This window comes from Quercus lobata, chromosome 5, assembly GCF_001633185.2.
Source record: "Quercus lobata isolate SW786 chromosome 5, ValleyOak3.0 Primary Assembly, whole genome shotgun sequence".
NCBI classification, from domain to species: domain Eukaryota; kingdom Viridiplantae; phylum Streptophyta; class Magnoliopsida; order Fagales; family Fagaceae; genus Quercus; species Quercus lobata.
In genome coordinates, this window is record NC_044908.1 from 29,630,535 (window position 1) to 29,656,534 (window position 26,000).

At 35.8% G+C, this 26,000-nt stretch overlaps 1 protein-coding gene across 1 annotated transcript; it reads left to right on the plus strand.

Annotated features, from left to right (window-relative positions):
• The first annotated feature begins 18,869 nt into the window (after window positions 1-18,869).
• On the plus strand, window positions 18,870-24,312 carry LOC115991704 (methyl-CpG-binding domain-containing protein 11). Its single transcript, XM_031115559.1, has 2 exons — window positions 18,870-19,231; window positions 23,345-24,312. The coding sequence occupies exons 1-2, from the start codon at window positions 19,151-19,153 to the stop codon at window positions 24,044-24,046; spliced, it is 783 nt and encodes a 260-aa protein (XP_030971419.1). The 5' UTR covers window positions 18,870-19,150; the 3' UTR covers window positions 24,047-24,312.
• Window positions 24,313-26,000: the final 1,688 nt, after the last annotated feature.

Below are 26,000 nucleotides of genomic sequence, written 5' to 3' on the forward strand. Positions count from 1 at the left end.
ATGCTTAAATCTCAAGACGAGGAAGTGTTGACCTTATGGATTCAGCACCACTTGGTAAGGTCCTCAATGAAGACAATGAGATTGATGAAAAGTTCATCAAATTCAGAAAAGAGAGAGTTCATCAAAAAAAGGGATAATTCACTCCATCAAGCTAGAAAGGAAGGAAATCCATCAAGGAGAGATAAGATTTTAAGAAAGCATCAAACTGTGAGAAAAAAGAGAAGGCCATCAAGCTAGAAAAGACTTCAACAACAACAACAACAACAACAACAACAACAGCAACAACAACAACAACAAAAAACAAGAGAGAGAAGTGAATGCAAGAATTTTCATCAAGTTGTGAGAGAATATTGATTCATCAAAAGACACAAGAGATATGAGATTCCACGAAAGATCATTCAAGTTGAGAAGGATGGGCAAAAATGAAGATTCATCAAGAGAAGAAATTTAATCAAATTGAGGAAGATGAGGAAAAGAAAAAGTAAGATATATTTAATAAATAAAAAAAAAAAAAGTGTGTTCAGTCAAGTCAAGAAAAATGAAAGTGCATTAGAAAGGATAAGAGGGTATCAAGGAGAAATGCAAATTCATTCGAGAAAGATGGAAGTCTGTCAAATTGAAAGAACAAAAAAAATGCAGTTGAGTGAATGCCAATAAAATTCCAAAAAAAAAAAGAAAAGAAGAAAAGCTCACTAAGCTGAAAACCCAAAAGGGCAGTCTAGGCAAAAATTAGAGCAAAAAAAAAAAAAAAAAAGAGCCTGCTAGGCTGAAAACACGAAAGGGCGGTCTAGGCAAAAATGAGGGCAAAAACAAAACAAAACAAAAAAAAATTCAAAAAAGAAGAAGAGGAAAACAAAAATGAGAGTGAGTGATCTGATCACAAGATAAGATGCTAAGAAGCCCAAAAAGAGGAAGTTGTCAAGCTAAAAAAATCAAGACCAAATGAAAGGAATCAATGAAGATCAATGAGAAGATAATAAACATGACAAGGATTTTAGCACAAGAGTCAATGGTGAAAGATTTCGAAAACTCTTCCAATGCTTGAATTTAAAGTGTTGCATACTTGGGGAAATATCATAAGGGTTTTGAACCTTTTATATCATTCCTTTTAATAACCTGAACCCGACCTACATTACAACATTTGAATAAAAACCACCTTGAAGTCCTACTAATTGAAAGCACACATTTAACTCTAATAATATTTTCTCTTGGATTAAAAAGGAAAATTGCTCAAGATTATCAAGCCCCACTGGCTGATATCTTTAAAAGACAAAATTTCACAAATTCTCAAGTGACTGATTTTTTTTTTTCTAAGCTCCAAACAAGCTCCAAACACTCATTTTGTTTGCTTCCAACAGAAAATATCTCTCAAGAGAACAAATTTTCAAATTGTCAAAAATTTTCAAATCTTCAAACTTAGGATTTTTCCCTTTCTTGCTTGTTCCCAACATATGTGATCCCAAAGCCTTTCATTTCTTTGATTGTTTTTGAAGACTTAATCTAAAAATTTTCAAAATGAAGAAGCAAATTTGATTACATGTTTTTAATGACTTCAAATCCTTTCTAGCCAATGAGACCGAGTTAACAATTGAACATTATGATTGATCAAAAAGGTTGTTCAAAGGATCCCCTTTTGTTAATTTGAAAAAGACAAAATTTCAAAAAATCGCATTCTAAGTGAATTGCTTTTTTCAAAAAAAAAAAGAAAAAAAAGAAAAAAAAGAAAGAGAGAGACTCATTTCCAAAAAAAAAAGAAAGAATTTTTCAAAAAAGAATATTTTTCAAAACTTTTTTTTCAAACTATGTTTGGACCTAATCTTCTATGAGAGAAGTACATAGGTAGCCTTTCTAAAGGCCCGGTCACAATCACTCAAAAAAACATTTTTTCAAAAGCTCAAAATCAAAACATTTCTTTGTGTGAATTTAAGCTAGGAGCATCTATTTTGCATTAAGCATATCATCAATTTTCTGTGCAAGCATGTCCAAACTAGGGGCATTAGCCCAAAACATTTTTATAATAACCGATTACTAACAAGCTCATGGAAAGAATCTTTTGTAGGAGGTGGACACGGATCTTTTAAATAATCAACGTTCACCATTAATCTTCAATTTAGATGCTACCATATGTCGTAGAAAAAAAGGTTGAAAACGCAACAACTGGAGAAGGCTCAAGATGTGCCAATCGACACTCCAACAGAGCCCATTGGCCCATCAAGATCATCATCATCATCTTTTCAAAAAAAAAAAAAAAATCAAGATTTCCAAAAATCATGCATCCCTTTCTAAACTAGGGGCATTCGACCATACCTCATCTATTTTGAAAAAAAAAAAAAAATCATCTTTTCCTCAAATATCAAGGTTTTCAAAAGTCATGCATCAATTCGCAAACTAGGGGCATTCGGCTATACCTCATGCATTTTCAAAAAAAGAGATTATCATAATCATCTTCTCAGAAGAAAAAAAAAAAAAAATCAAGATTTCCAAAAATCATGCATCCATTTCTCAACTGGGGGCATTCGTTCATGCCTTAAAAATTTTGAAAAAAAAGAAATCATTTTTTCCTCAAAAGTCAAGATTTTCAAAATCATGCTTCAATTTGTAGACTAGGGGCATTCAACTATGCCTCATTCAGGTAAGATCACCCATGTCAAAACCTGTCAGGTAAATTCAAACCTTTACACCACAAAGCTTCATCAGGTAAACTCTAAACTTTTCTGAATCAAGCTCTTACAAGAATAAGTCCATGCATATCAAAGTCATCAAATGCAAAGATCAAAGAGTGGTAGTTTATGAGTTATACAAATTAACTGACTAGAAATCAACTTTTGTTTTTCTTGCAGGAAATTAGAAGAGGAAAAATCTCCTGAACTTCAATTTTCAATGGACAAATCTCCTAGCAAACTTTTCAAAGGATAAATCTCCTAAACAAATTTTTAAAAGGACAAATCTCCTAAAAAATTTCAAAAGGATAAATCTCCTAAAACAATTTTCAAAAAGGAAAAATCTTCAAAAAGGGATAAATCTTCTACACTTCAATCTTCAATGGATAAATCTCCATGAACACATCTTCATAAAAGGAAAAATCTCCTAAATAAATCTTCAAAGGACAAATCTCCATGATCAAATCTTCAAAAAGGGATAAATCTTCTACACTTCAGTCTTCAATGGATAAATCTCCATGAACACATCTTCATAAAAGGAAAAATCTCATGAATAAATCTTCAAAGGAAAAATCTCCATGATCAAATCTTCAAAAAGGGATAAATCTCCTACACTTTAATCTTCAAAGGACAAATCTTCATGAATACATCTTCATAGAAGGAAAAATTTCCTAAATAAATCTTCATGAAAGGAAAAATCTCTTGAACAAATCTTCAAAATGAAAAATCCCTGAACAAATCTTCAAAGGACAAATCTCCATGAACACATCTTCATAAAAGGAAAAATCTCCTAAATAAATCTTCATGAATATATCTTCATGAAAGGAAAAATCTCCTGAACAAATCTTCAAAAGGAGAAATCTCCTGAAAAAATTTTCAAAGGACAAATCTCCATGAACACATCTTCATAAAAGAAAAAATCTCCTGAATAAATCTTCTAAAGGAAAAATCTTCTGAACAAATCTTCAAGGGACAAATCTCCATGAACAAATTTCAAAAAATAAATGATGAAAAATTTTCAAAGGACTTCATAAAAATCAATGGATTTTCCTTCAAAAGAGGAAATTCAAGTAAGAGAGAGAGAGAGAGAGAGAGAGAGAGAGAGAGAGAGAGAGAGGAAAATCACACATTTCAAAAATAGTCAAACAATAGGACACCCATCATTTAAAATAAAATCCCAAATTTAGGTCTTTTGTAGGCAAAACCCCAGGTTCCAAGGTAGAGAAACCCCTTGGTTATCTCCCATTCAAATCGAGGTAGAGAAGCCCCTTGGTTGTCACAATTCAAGATTGAGATAGAGAAGCCTCTTAATCACCTTAGGTTCCAAGGTAGAAAAGCCCCTTGGTTATCTTCCATTCAGATTAAGGTAAAGAATCCCTTTGGTCGTCACAATTCAAGATTGAGAGAGAGAAGCCTTTCAATCGCCCTAGATTCCAAGGTAGAGAAGCTCCTTAGTTACCTTCCATTTAGATCTAGGTAGAGAAGCCCTTTGGTCATTACAATTCAAGATTGAGATAGAGAAGCCTCTCAATCACCCCAGGTTCTGAGGTAGAGAAGCCCCTTAGTTACCTTCAATTCAGATTGAAGTAGAGAAGCCCCTTGTTTGTCACAATTCAAGATTGAGAGAGAAAAGCCTTTCAATCACCCCAGGTTCCAAGGTAGAGAAGCCCCTTAGATACCTTCCATTCAGATCGAGGTGGAGAAGACCTTTGTTCATCACAATTCAAGATTGAGATAGAGAAACCTCTCAATCACCCTAGGTTCCAAGGTAAAGAAGCTCCTTGGTTACCTTCCATTCAGATTGAGGTAGAGAAGCCCCTTGGTCATCACAATTCAAGATTGAGATAGAGAAACCTCTCAATCATCCCAGGTTCCAAGGTAGAGAAGCCTCTTGGTTACCTTCCATTTAGATCGAGGTAGAGAAGCCCCTTAATCGTCCCCACATGCGGATTGAGATAAAAAAGCCTCTCAATCCACCCCAGATTCAGATTGAGATAGAGTAGCCTCTCAGTCACTCCAGATTTCAAGATTCATTTCAAGTTTATCAATCATCAAGTAGGTCAACTATTTGCAATTTGCACTTTTCAAAACGGCAAAACACTAGTTCTATGTGTCAAGGTTTTAGGTTCTAGGGCTAGGTAATCTTTGAAAAGTCAACCTCAATTAAATCATGGCTGCTAAAATTAATGTCTTTGTTTTACATTGACATTCGCTTTGCAAGCTTTTTCAATGAGGGGCATTCTGTAGACACTCGATTTTGCACCCATTATGACTAGAGTGATCGTTCACATGCCCAAAATTTAGAGTTGCATTACATGCATTAATTCATCTATTGCATATCATAAGAATGATCTTGAGGTTCTAACGGTCACGACACTGTGTTCGATTTCCAAATCAGACCATCAGATTGAAAGATATCACATGATCAAGTTTGCACGGTCTACATGCATTTTGTTTGGGTGGAATCGGCTAGGCATGATTAATTTAAATTAATTCTGATTAGCTAAAAAATTAAAATTAATTAAATAATTTTGTGATTGGTTGTTGGTTAGTGTCAAAAATAGACATGCTTGCATGAAAATAAAGTGGATAATCAGATAACAAAGAAGTTGTGGATAATCAAGACTTTTTGGAATGTTTATTTACAAGATAATTATCACTTTAAAGGCCTGAATATCTGGAAAAATAGATTAACTTTTAGAATATGGATTAAAAATGCATCTAAGTACAATTCCTAGCTAAAAAATCCTCAAAAAATAGTCAAAATTGGACTAAAACTAAAACTCGAGCTTGACACCCAAGAAGGCCATTTGGCACTCCCCAAGTGCCAATTGGTCCAAATTGTTGGCACGGCCTGGGGACTCCCTAATCGAGATAAGGCCTATCTTTTTCGATTTTAAAGAGATAAGGACGTGTCCCAATTCGTATCTAATCTCATTGAAGCATCCTAACCTCTATAAATAGAGGAAACAAATCAGAATTAGGGGCTCTTCTCTTCTGACTTTTCAATTCCCCTTACGTTAAAGATGTTCCGGAGACTTTTGCTTTAGGAACAATTTTTTTTTTAAGTAAAGTATTTTAGGCTTCAAAGAGGTGAACAAATTTCTTTGAATTCTAAAATATTCTTTCATTGGAAGAGCACGCTCATGCAAGAAGTATTCTGTTTTTCTTTCTTTTCTTCTTTCATTAATTTTTATTGTTTGATGCATGAATATGTTTAGCATGTCTTTATTATGTTTTGTTCTTGATATATAATTACCATGCTTAAATATGTTGCTAGAATTTTCTTTAACATGTGCTTAGGTGAATGTTTATTGTAATTCTTTTTCTAAAGTTTCAAAATCTGCAATGACTAACAAAATTCTTTTATGAAAACAAAAAACTGATTTGTATTTTTCAGATCTAATTTCTTTAAAGATTCAAAAACTGATCTGTATTAACAGATTTGATTTTTTTTCAAAATTCAAAAAACTGATCTGTATTTTCAGATCTGATTTCCTCTAAACACAAAAACTAATCTGTATTTTTCAGATCTAATTTTTTTAATCCAAAACTGATTTGTATTTTTCAGATTTTATTAAAAAAAAAAAAAAAAACTCGAAACTGATCTATATTTTCATTAAATACAGATCTAATTTTTTTAGAAAAAGCTTTCTTTGTTACAAAATTGTAGAGTTTGAAATTTAAAAGAAGGGATTGAAAGTTAGGTTGTAGTTTTTTTAATACGTGATGCATGCATAATAAATTCACCTCATGAATGTGAATCCTCTTTCAAAAAGTCTTTTTTTTTTTAATTATTTTTTTTGTTTCTAAAAACATATCTGATTTTTTTTCTTGATAAAACCACTCTTGTTTAACTTTACATAAAAGCAGATTTGATTCTTTTTAACAAAATCTTATTATTTCTTTTACATAAAAACAGATATGATTTTTCTTGATAAAATCACCTTTTTTTAATTTTACACCAAAATAGATTTGTTATTTTTTAACAAAGTCTTATTCTTTGTTTTACATAAAAACAGATTTGATTTTTTTACAAACCAAATTAATTTTTTTAATTCACAAAAAAGATCTGAATATTCTTTAAAAAGAGGGCACATCCACAAGGTAGATTTATTTAAATCAATTTTTGTAAAGCATTTGTCATGTATGTTCAACATATCATTCAATATCATGTAAAAATAGTATATTGGTCATTAGAGTCTAGAAGACCAGACTCGGTTTGGGTGGAATGGGTGCCTAACACCTTCCTATTCCGTAACCTAACCCCCAAGCTTAGGGTTTTTGGATAGATAGATTAGTGTTTTGTCTTTTTAATTTTGGTAGATGGCAACTAGGACCAAAACTTTGTATTTTTTTGAATAGATTGTAACTAGGACCCAAAGCCATGTAAGGTTTAATTTACCAAAATTGTACTTGTCTTTATTCAATCAATGACATTCGAAATATTTTGATCATGTAATTTGTATTTATTTTTTCTAATTTTTTTGTATAAAAAATAAGTGGCGACTCCACACCACTACCCAAAAGAGAGGTGCCCTTACAAGCACCCAAATCTCTTTTTTGAGAGCACCCCCTTAGGAAGTGCATTCTCTCACATAAAGGTTTTACTAAACCGAAAATGTTTTTTATTTATTTTATTTTTATTTTTATTTTTGTGTAATGTTGATAGCTCTAATCTAAGTCAATTTGTTGTAGCAATTTTTCACAAATTTATTGGCCGTAGGATATGCTTGTCCTTTAACTGCTTTTCTAATTTAACATTAGTGACGAATAAGCTTTTATAAGTGAAAGTTCAAAAACGTGTAAAAACACCTTTGAACGTTTAGACCCCCAAAATACAACTTAACCAATTCAAGCAATATGTCAAACAACTAGTGTGCGGAAACTTAACATATGCTATAATATGAAATTGATTAAATACTATCTAAGCCATAACAAATTAAAATCCACAGCAGATAATGAAAAGGCAAAGATAGAGAGGAAGGAAGATGCAAACACAAAGACAACACGCGATGTGTTATCGAAGAGGAAACCGAAGCCCTCGGCGTAAAATCTCTCCGCCGCCCTCCAAGCGGTAAATAATCCACTAGAAAATACAGTTGGGATACAAGGACAGCAATAGACCCTCCAAGCCTAATCTACCCAGTGCACCTAAGCCCTCCAAGCTTCTTGCTCCAACGAGGTTGCGCCGAACATTTTTCTTTTCTAGCTTCCCGGATTCCGCTACTAGACCATAGCATCAACCAATGAAGATTGGTTCCTTCCTAACTGCTTCCCAGAAATCCAAACAACTGTCTCACAGTGATGATGATGGTGAGAACCAGGTTTGGTATAATGCCTCTCAAGGATTTGACAATGGAGAGGAAGAGAGTTGAGGAATTTGGAGAGACTCTAAGGTATAGATTGTGGGTGAATCAATCTTGTTTTTCTTTAGGGTTTCTCTCTCAAAATTCTCTCTGGAAGCCCTCTTTCAATCGTGGGTAAAAGGGGTATTTATACTGGAGTGGGAGAGGAATGTGAAACGTCAGGTTTTACAAAATAGGGGTGGCTCGCGGCTTGACCTCGCGGCTTGACCAAGTCGCGAGATCCAGTCGCGAGTTAACCGTATGGCCAGTTGTCCTGTTTTGTCCTATAGTGCTCCAGCTAGCATGACTGTTCATCTTCCAGCATGCTTGGCACGTGTGCTGTGTCTGGCGGCTTGCAGCCACGAGTCACCCGTGAGTCCCAGCCGCGAGTCTCTGTTTTCTTGCACACTCTTGAGCAATCTTCACTCTATCTCACTCACTACCCTTACATCAAACCCACCTAAATACAGGGTTACTAAATGCTGAATTACAAGCAAATTTGACACGGAATAAAGCCAATTAGATGGTTGGATAAATTCAACCTTACAATCTCCCCCTTTGGCTATTCCGTGACAAAACCCTAAAACAGACTCTAGACTTAACATGTGAGTTGGGAACAGTTGAACAAAACTCACTCACACCTAACTCTAGAAGCTATGAAGCACTTGAATCATATGAACATAATACTCCTGAAACACAACAATACACCATGATCATTGTAAGCAGAAAATTATAAAATGCATATGAAACAGGCAATATGTGATCAAGCAAAGATGGAGTTAAGAAACAAATCATGGCTTGATCAACCAAGTGAACACCACAAGGTAGTGATCACAGTGCTCATTCACACTTGGAATGAACACAAGGACATACAAGTTAACAAGTACAAGGCAAGACACTTGTATGTTCAACACTCAACCAATGCATAACACACAAGGTATATGCATCTAGGAACAATCCTACAAGGGCACAAGAGTGACAGTACATAAACCAAAATGCAAGACATTTAGATTGAAGTACTGATTTCAACATAGCATAAAGGCTGCAAAAAGCAAGGTACAAACCATAAAGCCTACAAACTATGCATAACACATTAACCCTAAAAGCTTACAAAAGCACATGGGTACATACCACAAAACATCCTGAAAAACATCATCAAAATATATTAAAGTTTAAACCAAGAGCATATGTTAAGAGATAGAAACAACTATACACCAAAAACACAGTGTATCAAACCCATAAAAACACTAAGAGTACTCAAAACATAAACATATATAAACAAAGTCTTTGAATTTGACAACTCCCCCTCAACACATTACTCCCCCTTAAGAGCTGCTTTTCTGCTTCTCAATCATCAATGTCATTATCAACAGAAACATCTCCCCCTTTTTGACAAGAATGGCCCAAGGGTCACTATGCAGGCTGAGTGGTGAAGCTGTCAAGTTTTGCAGACAAAACATCAATCTGGTCTTGCATGGCTCTCATCCTCTCAGAGTGCTCAGTCTGGATTTCTCTGATCCCATCAAGTCTTTCCAGAATGATTTGGAAAGCATCTGGAGGTGTATCTGAAGAAGTTGATGCTCTGGGTCTTTTGCCACTCCTCCTGGGTGTTGAGGTTGATGCATGCCCTGCTGCCTCTACTTCAGTATCCATTGGGACACCTTCTCCTTCATCACCTTCATCTTCTTCTCCTGGAAGCCTAACACTTATCCTTTTGCAGGTAAACTTGTTAATTGCAGAAGGTGTGGACATGGGACTGATGTCTTGAGGGATTGGAACACCCTTCCTTCTAAAAATCCTCATCAGCAAATTGGGAAAGATCAATTTTGGCCTAGAGGTTGTTCTTGTCTCATCCACAATGGTGTCATATATGTGGGAACTTATGTCTATGAAATTCTTTTCTTTGAGATCCATCAGAAAGATTGCTCTAGCACAATTGATTGTAGTCAACTTCTTAATGGGATAGAGGTTAAACATCATGATGATTGTTAGACACCTCATGTCCACTGGAAAGGCAGTGGTATTAAAACATTTCCCTTCTCTCTGCCCACCTATCCTTTGTTGAACTGTTTCAATAGAAGCACTCCTATCCTTGTAGTTGATAAATTCCTCATCTTCTAATCCTTCAAGGCCTAATGCATCATCTATGACATGTGCATCCAAAATGAATTTCTTACCTCTAACCCAGCAACTTAACTCATTCTCCTTTATCACAGCATTTAAGTAAAATTCCCTAATCAGGGGTTCACACACTACAGGGAAATCACTCAGAAGCTTTTCCCATCCTCTTCCTTCAAAACAGCTGGAGATAAAGGTTTGTCTCAAGTCCTCCAAATCTACAAATCTTTCTTGAATAATTCCTGCTTTCAAGAAGTTATCCTTATATCTCTCAAAGTGATGAACTGACCTAAACAGTTTAGGATCCATTTTCAATCTTTTGTCAGCCTTCTTTGCAGGAGTTTTCTTCTTAGGAGGTGAGGGAGCCATCTGTGAACAATCAGAAGAGGCCACAACAGTATAGAGCAATATATGTGCAGAACTAGTCAGTACCATGTAGTTTAACAAAGAGATTTCAGCCAAACAAATGAACTTTGAACACTTAAATCATAAGCTACTTAGAAAAATCACATGGATAAACAAGCCTAAGATAGGAAACACATATAAAATCATCAGATATAGAAACTGTCCTAAATGTAGATATATGACAATGAGACAGATAATGGAAAATGATAAGGCTCATAAACAGCATTGTGAAACTAACAGATGCACCCAATGGATTTACACAATAGTGCATGCACATTCATCACTGTAAAAACTCACAACCTCAAACGGAACAATTTGAAACAATTCAACAGCTCAAGTTCAGATAAAAGAAAAGACACACTAAGCTAAGCACAGGATGAAGACCAGAAAGGAAACAACCAAGATCAACACAAACTTTAGCAACAACATCCGCAAGCAAAGCATGAACAAAGAACAATGGCCAAAACACAAACCCATTTCTAAATCATGAACATATGCGAAAGATCAAAGGGAAAAACACAAAATCAAGTAGAAATGAGTTCAAAAATGAAAACTCATACCTGAGACTTGAAGATTTTGAGCTGAAAGAATGCAACAATGGAGATTGGAGATGGGAGCACGGAGTGTTTGAGATGGAGAAAGTTTAGAGAGAAGATGAACAGTCACAAATGTTCGAGGGAAAACTGAAAAAGATTTAAAAACTGCTCCTGTTTCTGCCAAACACGTGATTTTCGCGACTTGATTAAGTCGCCACACAGTCGCCAGATCAAGCCGCCAAAGCACTCAAGGACAAAAATTTGAAAAATTTTTCTAAGTGTTTTTCGCGACTGGAAGGTTTACCCGCGAGTGAGTCGCGAGCTGAGCCGCGAAAATCTCTGAGTAAACCTCGCGACTGGACCTTCCACTCACGAACAAGTCGCCAAAAATGACTTGCGAAGACGCGACTGAGGCACGCGACTTGACATACCCGCGACTGAGCCGCCAAAACAGGGCAAAACAGGATTTTTGAAATTTTCAGATTTTTCAAACAAAATACTTTCCAAAAACACCTAAAACACTCAAAAATCTTTTTGTGCTTGAATTAACAAAGATTGAGCATGTGAAAACACATTTCATCAAGTACAATCACACAAATGAATATGGCATTTATTGAACATAAACTTGTGTGTTGTGTGTGGATATCAACAATGAGATAGTCCTTAGTCTAATTTGAAGTTTCAATGATCAATTCAACCAAGACATACACAATTAGCACTAGATCATGTGACCCATCTCAATTATAGAAGTATGTATATATGACCTCCCACAAAACTTGATAACATGACTTGGAGCTTTACATTTGACTCCACTTTTAATCAACATTTGATCTTTTGAGGCAATCACCTCTCATTGTGAGAGTGATATTTGATATTTCACTTTAATGAATAAGCCTTTGGCTTTTTGAATAAACATTCACTTTAATATAAGGTCGCTTACCCTTTTTCCTAGTCAAATACTAGAATGTGCGACAGGCTTTTGCAGCTCAATATCTCTTTTCATTTGGAGATTTACATTTGGTGAACTCTTTTTAGCAAAACAAAAATAAATAGTGGGAAGATATATAGACACAAGTCTATGCATGTCTCAAGATCAACATAACCATTCACTAATCATTCATGACAAGTTTGAAGATCTATTTACAACAATCACATAGATTTCAAGATTTTTTCCCACAGTGATATGAGTGCATGAAAACAAGTAATGCTCGAAAATGCACAAATCCATTAGCACAAAGGTACAAGGCAAAACAAGTTTTGAGACAAAAACTCAATAAAGTCAATCAAGCTTTTTGATTTTCTAATTTTTTATGTGATTTTTGGATTTTTGACACAAGAAGCAAAAAGATTGATAAGACAAAAATAAAAAAAAAATGCACAAGAAGACAAGCAAACAACCAATAGCAAAAACAGCAAGTAAAAAAACCAAACATTGTCACAAAGCATAGGAAGTATTAATGCATGGACATGTTCTAATGCTTATGCATGAGTACCCTTTTTCACCCACACGTCACTTGCGTTTGGGGTGATTTCCTTATAGGATTGGGTACGAGAGTTAGGGCTTTCAAACCTTCGTGAGAAGCTTTCCAAGCAGTTGGTGAATGCACCAATCATCTTCATCACGTTCATCATTCCGGGATCACCATTCTGATCTCTAGATTGATCACCTGCCCAAATTCTTCTATCATTTCTAGGTTTTCCTGACCTTTGAGGAGTTGCACTGTTCTTTACTCTCAGCTTTTGGCAATTTGGTCGAGTATGCCCTTGAAATCCGCAATAATGACATACATAAGTCGCTCTAGGACCTCTTTGTGGTCGTGGGCGTGACTTGGCACGAGATTCAGACCTGCCCACAGATTGATTACGGGGATTCGGCATCCGTTGGTTCACCACATTCTTCTTCTCCTCCACCTCGAGCTTCTCACCAGTAAGGTCAGCTACAACTGGATCTTTGGCCTTTACAAACTTCACTTCTTTAGTGACATTTCCAGATGAACTACTTCCTCCTGTATATCCCAATCCGAATTTGTCTGAAAAGCTCTTTTGAGATGAGATAACATCATCTAACTTCTTGGTGGTGACCCTCTCTATTTTAGCATTTGCTTGCACAACCTCATTCTCAAGAAATCTCACTTTTGTGTAAGCTTCGGACAACTCACCATTCAATGTTTCTATCTCACATTTGGCCTCCCTATATCGGATTAGGAGACTTTTGTAGTCCTCCTCAGCCTTCTTCATTTTTCTCACAGCAGTCTTGGCCACCCTTGTGTACTCACCCGACTTCTCCAAGAGTATGTTATAATTCTCTTGAAGATTTGCTGTGCTTTCATCTTCTTCAGCATCTGATTCTTCAATAATTCCTAGTGATTCATCATCACTATGTTCTCCAAGGTCTTGTACAAGCAGATTCAACTCATCAGAAGACTCAACATGAGCAATAGTCATAAAAGCTGAATAGTTCCCCTCTCCATCACAGCTTTCTTCTGATTCTGAGTCAGATGAATCTGAGTCACTCAATGTCGTGGCATACACTTTACCTTTCGATTTCAAATAATTCAGACATTCCTTCTTAAAGTGTCCATGCCCGTTACATTCGAAACAAGTGACACCTTGTGTGGGTTGGGATTCTTTTCCATCTTTCTTTTTGAAATCCCTTTTCTCCCTTCCAGAACTTTGGAATTTTCTTTTATCATCAAATTTGCCATTATTTTTGAATTTCAAAAACTTTCTGAAATTTTTGACAAGGTATGCAACATCTTTGTCAACCACATCTTCTCCCGATGAGTCTTAATCTTCCACATTCTCATTAATGGTCTTTAGAGTAAGAGATTTACTCTTCCGTTGATTGGGCAGCGACATCTCATAAGTCTGCAGAGAACCCACCAGCTCCTGCACTTTGATGTCATCAAGGTCCTTGCTCTCTTCAATTGCTGTCACTTTAGCACGAAAACTTTCCGGCAATGATCGAAGGATCTTCCTTACAATCTTTGAATCCTCCGTTTTCTCCCCCAAGTTGAACTTACTGACAACCACCTCATTTAGCTTCCCATAGAAAGAGTCAAAAGACTCATCCTCACTCATTTTGAGCTCCTCAAACCGGGTGGTCAGCATTTGTAACTTGGTGTCCTTCACTTTCTTCGTGCCTTCATAGGTGGTTTCCAAAATCTCCCATGCTTCTTTGGCAATGGTAATGTGAGAAATCCTGTGAAATTCATCTGGAGACACACCACAGAAAATAGCATTGAGTGCTTTACTGTTAGCATTGGATGCAGCAAGTGCTGCCTTATCCCAAGTGGATTTGGCTGCCTCAAGTCTGGTCCAACCAATCTCAATAGCATCCCAAACAGATTCATCAATAGAACACAGAAAAGCTCTCATGCGAACCTTCCAAAAAGCATAATTACTACCATCAAAATATGGAGGTGCATTTAGGGATTGAGACCTATCCATCTCAAAAGGGAGTCAAGGATCACACAATGGTAATGAAACCAATAGCAGTGTACCCGTTCTGATACCAATTGAAAGTTCAAAAACGTGTGAAAACACCTTTGAACGTTTAGACCCCCAAAATACAACTTAACCAATTCAAGCAATATGTCAAACAACTAGTGTGCGGAAACTTAACATATGCTATAATATGAAATTGATTAAATACTATCTAAGCCATAACAAATTGAAATCCACAACAGATAATGAAAAGGCAAAGATAGAGAGGAAGGAAGATGCAAACACAAAGACAACACGCGATGTGTTATCGAAGAGGAAACCGAAGCCCTCGGCGTAAAACCTCTCCGCCGCCCTCCAAGCGGTAAACAATCCACTAGAAAATACAGTTGGGATACAAGGACAGTAATAGACCCTCCAAGCCTAATCTACCCAGTGCACCTAAGCCCTCCAAGCTTCTTGCTCCAACGAGGTTGTGCCGAACCTTTTTCTTTTCTAGCTTCCTGGATTCCGCTACTAGACCATAGAATCAACCAATGAAGATTGGTTCCTTCCTAACTGCTTCCCAGAAATCCAAACAACTGTCTCATAGTGATGGTGATGGTGAGAACTAGGTTTGGTATAATGCCTCTCAAGGATTTGACAATGGAGAGGAAGAGAGTTGAGGAATTTGGAGAGACTCTAAGGTATAGATTGTGGGTGAACCAATCTTGTTTTTCTTTAGGGTTTCTCTCTCAAAATTCTCTTTGGAAGCCCTCTTTCAATCGTGGGTAAAAGGGGTATTTATACTGGAGTGGGAGAGGAATGTGAAACGTCAGGTTTTACAAAACAGGGATGGCTCGCAGCTTGACCTCGCGGCTTGACCAAGTCGCGAGATCCAGTTGCGAGTTAACCGTATGGCCAGTTGTCCTGTTTTGTCCTGAAGTGCTCCAGCTAGCATGACTGTTCATCTTCCAGCATGCTTGGCACGTGTGCTGCGTCTGGCGGCTTGCAGCCGCAAGTCACCCGCGAGTCCCAGCCGCGAGTCTCTGTTTTCTTGCACACTCTTGAGCAATCTTCACTCTATCTCACTCACTACCCTTACATCAAACCCACCTAAATACAGGGTTACTAAATGCTGAATTACAAGCAAATTTGGCACGGAATAAAGCCAATTAGATGGTTGAATAAATTCAACCTTACAATAAGTTTGTTCACCAATCAACCAAATTGACTCTCAAAGTTTTTTATTTTGATAAGTTACTCTAAAAGTTTCAAACTCATTTTTTAATAATAAAAGCTTAAAAATTTTAAGCAACATGTTTTATCTCATAAATTTTTATCCAAAGCTTTTAGTGACAGGTGTGATTAAAATTTTTATGAATCTTCAAACTTAAATTGTATCAATTGGTAAGGTGCGATTAAAAGTGACTAAAAAAATCCACTCAATTTGTTTTATAATATGCTCTTTTCATTTTTATTTTTATTTTACTAACCATGGTTAAACTTTGATGAAGAGAATATTTTAAATTTTGGAATATTTTGTCACTAATATTAACTGAAAGAGAGTGTTTTTTTCTTTTAGGTTTGGGGATGAGTATTATTCCCCCAAACCTCAAGGGAGGGAAGTGTAATTTGCCTTATTTTGTTTTCCTTGGCAACCTATTAAGACAATTCAACTAAAATAATTTGTGCCAATAGTCTTGTAATTCAACTGACATCTCTTTGTGTTCTCAATAGAAACACTTAGGTTGTGTTTGGTAATAGTTTTTGTTTTCTATTTTCAAAAACTTGTTTTTGGGAATATAAAGAAAAAACAATTTTCTTGTATTTTTGAAATCAAAAACATGTTTGGTTAGTTGAAATTAAAAAAAAAAAAAATTCTATAAGAAAAAAATAGAAAATACTAAAATATGTTGTTACTAGGATTTGAACTCTAATGCTAACTCATTAAATGAGACAATTTATTAAATTAAATGCATATTTTCATTGACTTTTGAAAATTAGAAATTGAAAACAGCCTTTTGCATATTTTCAATTTCCTTCACAAATTGAGTTTTATTTTTTATTATTTTTTTCTTTCTCTCTCTCTCTCTCTTGTGTGCCGTGCCTCTCCATTGCTTTCCTCTCTCTGTCTTTCTCCTTCTCTATGCCTCTCTCCACTGCTAGGTTGATTCCGTAGTGTTGATCTGGTTGTTGTTGTCCTTAGGGGAAAAGCCAACCTTTCCGCCCTTAAGGTCGGTGATGTTGACGAAGCTGGAGGAGCTAGGGGCGGAGCCAGTGGCCTAGAACATGGTGGCGGCCAAGGAGGTGCCGTTGGTGATTTGGTGGAGCTTTTTGGCACCAAAGTAGTCGAAGAGGATGTGGAGGGAGAGGATGTTTTCTATGGTGTAGATGGAAGGGTGGGTGGAGAGGAGGTTGGACATGGCAGCGTTGTCAACAACGCAGACGGTTATGGTGGTGCGGCTGTTGATCTCGTCAGCGAGGTGTATGAGGGAGAGGTAGTGGTTGAAGGTCGAGAAGTCTGGGTGTTGAGTTGATTTGTGGGTTTGGGTTGATTTAGTGGCTTTGGATGTGGAGGTTTTTTTTTTTTTTTCCCTCTACTATTGTTTGTGGTTGTGGTGGATCTGATTGGTGGTAGCGATGGTGGGTGGATGCGGAGGGTTTTTTTTTTTTTTTCCTCTGCTGTTGTTTGTGGTTGTGATGGATCTGACTGGTGGCGGCGATGGTGGGTGGATGTGGTGGTTGTGGTGGGTGGGTGGATGTGGTGGTCGGCAGTGTTGGGTTGAGAAAGAGAAAGACAAAGGGGGGAGAGAGAGAGAGAGAATAAAAAATGATAAAGAAAGAATATTTAAATGAAGTGTTAAAAAAAAATGGAAGTTTTAGTGTGAGTTTGGCTCTAAATTAAAAAGCCAGTTTATTTTAATATTCAACTTATTTTTGGTACTATTCATAAGTCTCATTATACTATTTTAGCTAACTTTTATCTTTATCTACAGTATTTTTAGCTAAAAAATTTCAGTTTTAATAAGCGGATCCCAAATAAACCCTTAATGTAAGAAATATTAGAGCATCCACAGCAGTGGAGCTAAATATTTAGCTATTTAGCTCCACTAAAACTTACTTTATCTATTTTACCTATACATATACTGCAGCAGTGGATTTATTTTAACTTTCAACACAATAAAATAATATAAATATCACAATAAAATATTATAACCACTACAATAAAATAATATATTCCATTACCCAAAAAAACATCCACAGTACCAACCACAACCACCTCTACCATCAGCCACAGCCACAACCACCACCAACACCACCACCACCACCACCAGTAGCAGTCCACAACAGGAAAAAAAAAAAAAAAAAAAAAAAAAACCCAAATCTCCAATATTTTTCCTCAGCCACCGCCACAACCACAACCACAACCATCACCACTAGCAGTCCACAATAGAAAAAAAAAAAAAAAAAAAAAAACCCAAATCCCCAATCTTTTTCCTCAGCCACAGCCACAACCACCACCAACACCACCAACAACAGCAGCACCAGCAGTCCACAGAAGGAAAAAAAAAAAAAACCCAAATCTCTGTAATAGGTGATTGGTGGCTTGGGATGGTTGGGTTGGGTCGGCGGCGAGGAATAAGGGGGCTTGAGAGAGTGATGGTGAGAGAGGAGAGTGACGGTGAGTTTTGAGAGCGGCTTGGGGCGGTTGGTCAGACCGGAGTGAGAAAGAGGATGAGAGCTTGAGGACGGCTGGTCGGGACGGTGAGATTGCACAGTGACAGAGAGGATGAGAGCTTGAGAGAATTCTGGGGAGAGGATAAGACTTCAGACGAAGTGAGAGAGAGGCACAGAGTGAGAAAGAGATAAAAGAATGAAAAAAAATGGAGCGGTATTATTTTAATCCCCCGACTAGAATTAAATATTATTATTTAATTCTATCTATAGATGTGTACTGCTCATATGGAGCTAAAAAAAATGGATATAGCTCCACTGCTAGAGCGTAATTTTGGTATCAGTGGAGTTAAATTATAGTATTATAGCAATATAACACCATTGCTGTGAGTACTCTTATAAAGTGATGTGTTATATGTTATAAAGTTAGATGCTAAAATTTTTAAGATATTTGATGCTCTAAAGAAAAGTATAGTTCACACGGCAGGAAAGAGCGTGGGTGCAATATCCCCACATTTGTGGATGGTCTTGGGATTTATTTTAAAATCTTACAATTTAAATTCCGCAAACCATTTTGACACGTGCTGACATTAAATTTTGGAACCGAAAATTCCGTTCAAACCCAAAAAAAAAATTTATATCTTTTTAGGAAATAAAATTACACGTGCTGACATTAATTACGAGGACAAAAAATCCAAACATCCAACTACGTTTGAGACGGGTTGAGAAACTTTGAAAATTGAAAAAATCTACCATAATTTCGTGGTAAAATTATCACCTCCTTCATTGCAGTACGTGACGGTTTGTGAGAGAGAAAGAGAGAGGTATATATCTATAAGATTTCTTATAAAGTAAAAACAGACACTCCCAACGATTTTTGTTACTCCTTTCTCACCACAAACACAAAAACAAGGAAGAGAAGAGAGAAAGAGGTGAAGGGTTTGGTCTGGTTTGAGAGAGTACTCTGTTTTGCAGGTGAACAATGGTGAAGGAAGCACAAAGTGGAGCCCAAGAGGAGGTTGTTTCAGTGGAGCTTTCAGCTCCTCCAGCTTGGAAGAAACTGGTCTCTCTCTCTCGACATATAAAAATTTGTACTTTTGTTACTGAAGTTTTGAGCTTTCTTGAAATCTATGTTCTTTTATGTTTGTTGGTTAAATTTTGGCATCTGGGTTTTGCTTGTTTCAATAGAGTGTTTTGTTTTTATATATAAAAAAAGCTTTTTTTTTTTTGAATATATGTTCTTTTATGGCTGTTGGTAAAATTTTTGCATCTGGGTTTGCTTGTTTCAAATTAGTTCTGTTTTTTATATAAAAGAAACAGTGTTATTTTTTTGGCTGAAATTAGTGTTCTTTTTAATGTTGTCGGATTTTGCTTGTTGGTAAAGTTACGTGCTAGAATTTGGTTCTTACTATGAGTCATTTTTATTTTTATTCTTTTCCTTGGTAAGTTAGGTTTTGTGGATGAATTTTGTATTATGGGAGTGATTTTGTGTTTAGGGTTTTCTTGTAAAGTACTTTTTTTTAATAAATTTTTTCATAATTTTATAGTGATGCATTAAAGTTTGCTCCATTCTCAGGATTACTAGTAAATGTATTTTGTTATTCAATTATTATATTACCTTGACAGAAGGGGACTGTAACACATTTATTTGGTTTCTGATTTTGCATTGCAATAAAAAATGGGACTTGAGAGGAAAAGAAAATGTGAATAGGTTTTTATTCAATCATCATATTCCCCTGAAAGAGGGTCAGTCTTGGTTTGTTTAATATCTGCCTCCATTTAGAAATCAAATCAGCTATGATGTTGTCTGATTTGATTTTGTGAGTCTCCTTTTGGCTAAAGCAATGTCTTCATTGCCCTAATATTGGTGTTGGGATTTTTTCCCTAGATCCTTTGTGAACTCTGCTGCTTTTGTGGGTGATGATATATGCGTTTCTATGTGGTAATCAAGCTATGGGGTACGAGGAAAAAAGATATAACCTAATTGAGGGAAATAGAAATCAAATTTGGGGTAAGTAGTAGTTGTTTTTGGAAGGACGTCCAATTATACACTTAAAAATGCTGCGATTGTCGTACAAACATGAAAATTTGTTTGCTGTGCACAACTTGAAAGAGGAAGTGTGAAAGTTTCATTGCCTCTGCTTATGACGTTATATGCATTTATAGAACTTCTTGTCTATATAGTAAAAAATAAATTACTGGCTAGAGGTCACTGTTAAAAATTAATTTAGGTCTGTGTAACTGTTGGTAGAATATTATTATCAAGATGTACAACATTTATGCAAGGCGATCTTGTAGTAAGAAATAGTAGTATGCTGCTCAGTATGATTTGCTGTGATCCTCAAATTTTGACTTGGCTTCTGATTAGTCGATCAGTATTAAATCCATTCTAGACTCTAGTACGATGATTTGAAGTGAAAAACGTATGCCCAGCTTTGCTCTTCTGCTTGGTGATGTCATAATTTAAAATCAAAGCACTAGAATTGTGTTTTCCTCAAGGCCAAAATATGCTTTATTCTGCATGCCTTGAATGCTCTGTGATATATGGATGCGAATTTATATGTCTTCCAGCTGCACCAGTTCTTATATTTCTTCAGCTGGAATTTGTACAACTTTTTACTCTTGATTCTTTGGATTAATGGATTTACTTATTCCAAATAAATTTTAGTAACCATGTGCAATTTTTGCATGTATTGAGGATATGGAGACTGTACAATGAGGGGCAATGAATTCTTTTGTACCCCAGCACATAAAACTAAATGAAAATATTCTTTTTGGCTCACCTTAGAATATTTGGTAACATTCTTAATTCTTTTGATTGCTCTTGTTTCTCAAGTGTGAGCCATCTAGGGCCACTTAATTGTGGCAGTTGCATAGTTCACAGTAGATAGTGTTCAAAGAAGGGTGGTGTTGTTCCCTGTGGTACTGCTATAATAGTGGTTGAGGACACTGCTTATAATATTCTTTCTCACAATTTTTCCGGGTAGCAATTATCTTTATATTACTTGTTTTTCAAGCATGGTAGCTTTAGAACAAGGATACAACCAGTAAATATTAATGTTTATTAATTTCACTTGTTTTTTCAAGTTTTTTACTATATATTTTCAAAAAAGTTTTAATGTTGGTTAATATCACTTGTTTTTCCAAGTTTGTACTTTTTGTTTTTACAAAATTTTAAAAGTTTGGATCTTTCCAAACACATTTTAATGACTGAAACAATAGAAGTCAGTTTGTCGTTCTTATTCTCAAAAGTTCGAGCTTTTTTTTTTTTTTTTTTTTTTTTTTGTGTGTTCTTGTTGTTGTTCCTGTTCCTGTTCATTTTTTTTTTTTTAAACAATTTGAAAAGCAAAACTGTTCTAATCAGGCCATAAATCCCCTGGATTTGTTAGCTATTGTTGTGTTTTTAATTTATAAGAGTCAAAAAATTTTTAGATGGTGTTCTGATTGTTGATTTCTTGTTTTCATTCTACTCAGCCTTTGCAATGATGTTTTCCCCCTTGGTATGTCAAGGCAATAGACCTGGTGTATGTGCTCTATTGATTTCTGAGAAATTAAAGGGCAATTCTGTATGAACAGTAGTTCTTTATCAAATCACTTCACCATCACTTTTTAGCTTGCTCTGCACTGTTTTAATGTTCCATTGATATTACAAATTTTAAGGACACTCCAGTAGTTGGTGTTAGAACTCTTGTTGGAGTTGTGGACAGAGTTGTGTGATATAACTTGTGGACTCTTTAGAATATAGAGATAGTGGGCCTTAGTGAAAGAATAAGTTGGTGGCTTATCTGCAATATGTAGAATGGTATGTTTACCTGGTTTAAGATGGTAGTTAAAGTTTGTTGCTGATCAATAGAGAAAAGACTCGGGCATAAATCTATTCCGGACAAATCCTTTTTGTCCAACTTAAAATGTCAATTATAGTGGAGTGGATGTCTTTTACTCTTCTCAAACTTGCAACACGTATAATTTAAGTAAATGGAGAATCTCCAGGGTTAAGATTGGCAAATATTCCCTGAAAACTTGTGGTCTAACAAACCAATTTAAGTCGGTCCAATGGTTAATGTTCTCTTGTGAATTAGATTAGACATGTTTCATAACTTGCTCATTTTCCTGTCGAAATGATAATAATCTTACAATGGTTGTGGTTTTAAGCCAGGAGAATGTTGCCTGATCTTTATGTTAGAAGTGTTCTAGGTTCATTTAGTAAGTTGAAGCTTCAATAAGTTATTGTCTGTCAATGACATTGGGACATGGCTGTTTTGCTTGTAAAAGTAGGTTTAAGTAGATTGAGTCTTCAGTTAATATTCTCATGTCAAATTTTTTGGCTTCAATTGTTTTCAAGTTTTATGTGATAAAATTAGCATGCGATATATTCAGTCAAACATGTCCAAAAGAATGATCTATATATACATAAAAAAATTAATACAGAAAATGATGGGTGTATGATAAAATATAAATAGACAAACATTATACATAAGCAGATTATTTAATGAATTGTTATATGTATGTATTGTAGTAAGAACCAATCAATTGAATATTCTGGTTTAGAATTGAGAATCATGTTGCATGAGTAGATTAAGATATTCGAATTTAGTTGTTGGTATCAACATGAATTTCTTTGCTAACTAGAACTAGAAGCATGAGATTACTTAATTCTGATGTGTTTGTTGTTCTTTTATTAATTCATGTTTGAATCTGACTACAGTATGTCATTTTGTATCATATTCCATCAAGAAATGCTTGTTGGTATCTTAAGATATTATGATGGTCATTTCCATATTATGATATAATTTTATTGTTTTCATTCCTGATGCAACCTGTAGGTGATTTCATCTTGTGACACAAAGATAAAAATGGCACACTAAGGATAGTGCAATAGAATTATATACGGATAGCTTTACAAGAATTAAATAACTACACAAGAATTACTGAGAACAGATTTAACATGTTTCAATATACTTTTTGCCCCCTCTTCCCCCTCTTATCAGTTTAGTATATGTTTTCATATTAATCTACTTTATGCTGAATTACAACTGAGACATAACATAATTAAAAAAAAATACTGTATTCACATTTCTGGGAAGTATTCAGGACAAGTACTATTAATCATGTTTGTAGCTCATAAATCGTGTTGTATAACTCTTAACATACATCTCTGCTTTCTGTTCATCTGCAGTTCTTTCCTAAGAAAGAAGGTACACAGAAGAAGAATGAAATTGTTTTCATTGCTCCTACTGGGGAGGAATTCCATAGCAAGAAACAGCTGGAGCAATACCTAAAATCACACCCTGGTAATCCTGCAATATCAGAGTTTAATTGGGGTACTGGTGAGACCCCTAGGAGATCTGCGAGGATCAGTGAGAAGGCCAAGGCAACTCCACCATCAGAGAGTGAACCCCCAAAGAAACGTGGCCGATCTTCAGGTTCAAAGGACAACAAAGAAGCGGAAGCTGCAACTGGAAAAAATGAAGGCCCAAGGGAAATTAAAATGCAATATGCAGAGGAAGCTGGGGAGAACGATGTTCCCAATGAAACTGTGGTGGAGAATGGAAGTGAAGATGAGAAAAGTGAGATTGATGAGGAGGAAAGCATGAATGTTCGTGCTTTTGCAAAAGCTTCTGATGCTGCTAAAACCCAACCTGAGGATAAAGTTAAACAGCAAGATGTTGCAGCTGCAGCAGCAGGTGAAATGCCTGCTGAAGAAGCTAATGGTACGAGTGACAAGAAGCAAGATGGGCCAGATACTGTGACTGTGGAAGCAAATGGGGGAGCAAAGCAAGATGATCCCAACATAATCACATCTGCATCCGAGGAAGTAATGAAAGAGAAAGTTGGGGAGGTGATTGGAAATGGCAAGGTTAATCAAGTGAGCTGCTGAATATATTTCCATAGCAATTAGTCCTTTTGTAACACCCCTTCCACCTTTTGTTTTTGAGCTTTTGGATTCCTTGGATGACTAATTTTAGTGCTGCTGATGCTAGATTTCATTGTATGTAGGGGAATCAAGTTGTACCAATGGTAGAATAGGGTTTTAGATTCTGTAGCCTTTTGTTACAATCAGGAGGAACTTAGATCTTAGACTGTAAGACATCATGTTCCTTGACTTTATGGTTGGTTAGATTTTATATTCTCTCGGTCTCTGCATTTTTTTTGTGTGGTAGCAATCTTGGCTGGCCCCATTATTCGTGTTTGGGGAGATATTCAGTTTGCATTAGTCTGATCAATATGACCAGAACTTTAAAAATGAAAGAATGACTGGAAGGAAAGCATGCTCAAAAGGCTGTGTATAAGAGAACAAATTTTATTAGCCATACTTAGGTTAGCATAAAGTTGTGGTTATGTCGTGCTGTGTGTTACATGCAATGATGTTGGCCAGACCTACCCAAGGATTATGCAAGGTTATTGGTACTTGATCCATTTCATGTATTCTTGTTTGAATCACATTTTCTAGCGTCCCGAAGGTTAGAATGTTGGCAACCGTATGAGACTATGACTAGTTAAAAATGTGGTTTTTGTAAACATGGAAAACGTTTACTCTGGTATGTGTCACGAATCTTAGTCCTATGCCAGAAATAAGGGTATCATGACTCATGGGGATAGGGAGGCTTCTTTTGTTGTGAAAGAATTTTCTTAAAAACTAGTATTTTATTTGAAATATATAATAGTTTAATTCAAGTCCTATTTTGAATTTATTATTTCGGTTGTCTTACTAAGTTCCTGTTTGTTTCAACGTTTTCAATTTAAAAAGCCTGTTTTGAAGAAAGCTGGAGTGGAAAGTCTGTCTGGTTCAGTATAAAACGCAACTTTTTGGAAAAAGTTGCGCCAAGGCTGAGAACGCGCAAGCCATTATGGAGCTTTGGAGGTCTATTTTAGAAAAAAGTCATGTGCGTTCTCAGCTATCCATTGGATTCTTCAAGCAATTACCAAATTACCCTTCAATAAATCATGTTAATTTCCTCAGTTCTCACGCTTGTCCCTCATTCCTCTTATCTCATCTCTCTGGTTTGCCCTTTGCCCTGAAGCTCACTCATGCCTCTCATCTCTTCTCTCTACTTTGCCCTCTCTATGTTGCTACATACACAGCACCACCCAACTATCACTGGTTTACCACCCTAACCTATTTTAATATTTGATAATCCAAACACAAAATCAACAAAATCAAACAAAAAATAACTCAAAATCAACACAAAACAACTTAAAATCAGCTCAAACCCCATTGGAAAACTCATCCCAAGCCCAACTCAAAATCAACCCAAAACAAAATCAACTCAAAATCAAACCCAAAATCCACAGAAAATCAACTCAAAATTAAACCATTAATTGAAAACCCATGACCCAAACCCAAAATCAAAATCAAATACAAACCCAATGGTGGTAGAGACTAAAGGGATCTGAGAATTAAGGAGAGAGATGAGGGGTTTCCTTATGTTTCAATCCTTCATCTTCATCATCATCATCATCATCTTCTCTCTTCCTTGTAGCTTTCAAACTGTCAAAAAAGAAAAAAAAGAAAAAGAAAAGAAATGCAGAGACTTTGAGGGATGAGAGAGGGGCGGAGATTGTGTGGAATGTTCTGGAGTATGAAGTGGTAGGGAAAAAGACAAAAGAAGGAAAAAAAGAAAAAAAAGAAAAAGTAAGGGCATGTGTGTGGAGGAAGTGGTAGGGAAAAAGAGAAAATAAGGAAATAAAGAAAAAAAATTAAGGGTACATGTGTGGAGGAGAAAAAAAGAGGGAAAAAGAAGAAGAGGGAAATATGGATAAAAAAATAAAATAAAATAAGGGAAACATAAAATAAAGAATAAGAAATTAAAATTGAGAAACTGTCACAATAT

What these genes read in the sequence shown, in the direction of transcription:
- LOC115991704 (XM_031115559.1), top strand. Translation starts at nt 19,151, where the DNA reads ATGGTGAAGGAAGCACAAAGTGGAGCCCAAGAGGAGGTTGTTTCAGTG. An exon ending in CTCCAGCTTGGAAGAAACTG is followed by an intron (nt 19,232 to 23,344) that starts GTCTCTCTCTCT and finishes GTTCATCTGCAG; the next exon opens with TTCTTTCCTAAGAAAGAAGG.